Source organism: Arachis ipaensis, chromosome B05, assembly GCF_000816755.2.
Source record: "Arachis ipaensis cultivar K30076 chromosome B05, Araip1.1, whole genome shotgun sequence".
NCBI lineage: Eukaryota > Viridiplantae > Streptophyta > Magnoliopsida > Fabales > Fabaceae > Arachis > Arachis ipaensis.
This window is the reverse complement of record NC_029789.2, coordinates 105784900-105788529: the sequence shown is the minus strand read 5'-3', so window position 1 is coordinate 105788529 and position 3630 is coordinate 105784900. Positions and strand designations below refer to the sequence as shown.

General features: G+C 41.4%; 1 protein-coding gene across 1 annotated transcript in view; it reads right to left on the bottom strand.

The window, feature by feature from the left end:
* LOC107640874 overlaps positions 1-2754 on the bottom strand; it is an 11412-nt gene extending 8658 nt beyond the window's left edge. Inside the window, exons 1-2 of the mRNA XM_016344375.2 lie at positions 2484-2754; positions 2232-2342 (exon numbers count right to left, since the gene is read on the bottom strand). Coding sequence (XP_016199861.1) covers positions 2232-2342; positions 2484-2754 — 382 coding nt within the window. The remainder of the gene's footprint in view (positions 1-2231; positions 2343-2483) is intronic.

Here is a 3630-nt window from a genome sequence, read left to right as displayed (position 1 = left end):
CAATGTCACACAAATGCATATGATGCATGCCTGTTCCTAGTGGCTGATGATATCATCTGTCGGTTATAGAGCCAATCCGACAAGTCCTGGTAGCTAACCATTGGACTGTCCCTCTGTCGTGCATCCCCAACTCGAGTTATACTCATCATAAACTTGATCATAATCATGATCCATATCCATCACCCTCACTGGTGAATATTTATGGGGGCGAGCTCATCCAGGCCTTTCACAGTGCCCGGCCACACTTACGACATTGGGTTAACAGAGCTTCGAGTCTCAACCTGGAGCACATGGTGGCTAGCCATTGCTACTACCCAGGGAAACCCTCATCTCCAATAGTGGAAGTGCAAAAATCACAATTATCAATAATTCAGCATATACATGCATTCATTCTCATCCATGGATCAACATCCATCTCAGCCTTCCGGCTTACGGTTCAGTCCAGAACCAGCCAATATTGATAATCACACACAGCCATTCCGGCTCACGGTTCAATCCAGAACCAGTCAATATTCATAATCATACATAGCCATTTCGACTCATAATAAAACAGCACTTCCACATTCAAAATCATCAAATTCATAAAATCGGCATTTAAGCCATAAATCATTTTCTCAATTCATTTCACTTTGAAATCAAGTTTTAACTCTTTTCAGCCTTGGCTTTAGAGATCTCATTTCTCAAATTATCTCAGGCTCATAAGCCAATTTTACTCAAGGAAAATTCCCTTTTTGAAATAAGCCACTCTCGGCTTCCTCTTTCCAAAACTTCCAAAACCATGGAAAGTTAAAGATTTATTTTGAAACATTCAAAATCATCCATTCAACAATGGGATTTTACAACAAAATTTCCTTGGCAGAGTCCCAAGCCTTTAGGGGAGAATAACATAGCTCATTTTGCCAAATTCATTTAAAATCATTAAAACCTTGACTTTCCGATTTGAGCAGTAAAATAGGATCTAAGCCAAACCGAGTCACGTAATCATTTACTTCTTTCAAAGCCGTTTCCTTTACTTAGGCAAAAACCAACTTCAACCCCCATGATAAATTCTAGAACGTTTTAACTGTTAAAAAATTATTTTAGTCTTGCAAGAATTCAGAATTCAAAGTGTACTTAAAACCTCTCTCAAAACATTTCAAAATGAAACTTGTCAATAGACATTCAAGTCCCTTTCAAAATCATTAAAACTTCTTTAATTGAAACCCCAAGTCAATTTCAAAGGCATAAACCCTTTTCACATTCAAATAGCTTTAAAACACAAGTTTCATCTAAATAACTTTCTCCTGAAAGAGATACAATGCCTTTCTTAAGAAGCAAGACTAAATCACAATTTTCTCTTTAATAATTCATTTCAAAAGTATGAATCATCCTTTTCTTGATAATTCAAATAAAATAGTAGAAGTCTTTAACTCATCATTTTTCCAGACAACATTCAAATAAAGACTCGGATTTTATAGAAATTTCGGCAGCACCTCCCCTAAAACTTGGACTTTTGCCACTCGGTTCGGGTCCCAACTAAACCGTTTCTCATTCCTTTTCAACAGCTCAAAACTAGAAATCAATTCAAAAGCAAGCTAAATCCAACAGTCGCCTCAATGGCATACCTTAAGGAAACCATTTCAAAAATCAACTCAATATCAACCGATTTAACTCATTTATAAAGTTTTAAAGAATCGGTGCAGCAATAAATCATTTATCAAAACCAGAGCAATTAAAGCAACCCAGGCTGAATTTCAAGAGCATTCTATCTTTCACATCATCAAAATAATTGACTCAATTCAAACCAGTCCTCAACGGATTAAACTCATTTCAAATATTTAAAGAATCAACTTCAAACATTACATTTCACAAGCCACACAACAATTCAGCCAAACCAACATCCATAGTCATTCGAGTCAATCAATTAATACATAAGGCAGATACAATCACCAAATACACAATATCTCACATCAGTACCCATATGTAATAATTCCAATAATAAACTATAGTTTTCGGAAAGCGCCCCTATCTCAAAACGCAATTCCATAAACCAAATGTCTCACAGAGTCCTTTCCGCCTCAACCCGAACTGACGGCAACCAAAACCTCAGCTCCCAGTCACGTGCGCAATAACCATAGCAACACTAATCGCAATATACAATAATCAGGACTCGACCCCACGTTATCAAAACTCATAATTAACCAAACACAACCGAAAACTAACGTGAGGCTTTTCGAAACATAATTTCTTACCGGAAATGACAACACGAAGCAGTTTCGACTTCGAACCGGCCCCGACAACAGCTCCGGCGGCGGCCAGAAGCTCCGGTGGATCAACTAAAAAAAACCGCGCAGCATTAAAACCTTCTCAAGATCCAAAATGACCAAAACCGCAAATTAAAACCCGTACCGGCAGAGTTCTCCGGCGATGGCAATAGGGTTCTCCGACGGCAGAGGCCGCTTCGCCCCCTTTTTACCCATAATCAGCCACGTCGGAGGTAAAGCTAGTAGTGACGGCGGCGGTTCCGACGGAGGCGACGCCGGCGACGTGAATAGCGGCTGGTTGCGGTGGTTGGACCTCCAGCTCGGCCTCAGCTTTCTCTGTCTCCTCTGCTCGGTGTGACTGGACGGCCTTCCTCCCAACGGCACGGAGGTGGCAAACCTTAGCAGTGGCGGCGGTCTTCCCCGGACGACAGTGGCAGTGCGACAGACCAGAGCAACGCGGCGGCAGCGAGCTTCGATCGCGGCAAGGGATGGCGCCGTTCTCCTTCTCCATTTTCGCGCAGCTCCCTTCCTCAAAGCTCGCCTCAATCTCTCTCTCTCTGCTCTACCACAAATGACGGCGACTGTCTCGGTGGCAAAGGTAATGGCGGCACGGTGAGGACGGCAGCGTTAGCACACGGCGGCGCAACGGGTCGTGCTCCTCGCGTCACTGGCCCGCGCTCTCCTCCCTCAATGCCGCGCAGTTTCTCTCCTCTGGGCTCCCTCGACAGCGACGACTCCTCGGCGACGGCGCGGCTAGGAGTGATGGTGTGACGAACAGAGGCGGCGGCGAGCTAGTCGGCGGCAAGTCCTCCTCCCTCTCTTCCTCTTCTCCCGCCGCAGCCCCCTGCCTCTCATCCCACAGATCCCTTTCTCTCTTTGTTTCTTTCTTTCTTTCAAGCAGCTTGCAGCTGCTGCTGCATTAGGTACCCTGGTGTGTACCGGGTCAGGGGAACCGGGTAGGGTTTTTAGGATTAGGGTTTTCCTTATTTGAAAATTAGGGTTTAGGGTACTTTGGTGATTTCAAATAAAATTGGGAATAATGTAGTAATTGAAACCCAAACTAAATCCAACACTATTTGTATATAGAAAATACTATTTGCTCATCAATTTTACAAATTATTTTCAATAAAATGCCCAAATCTAAAAATTAGAAATAATATACTTAATTTCTTCATTTTTCAAAATAGCAGTATTAATATTTAAAATATTAATTATTTAATCCAAATCATATAGAAATCCTTATTATTTCACAACTACCAACTTTATACTCTGAATATAGAAAATAATCCAATAATTGTGGGATTGGATAATGATCATAACTTATCTCAAATCCAATAAATCAAAACTTGCTTTAATTATCTTTAATAAAATAATCTCTTAAATTAAG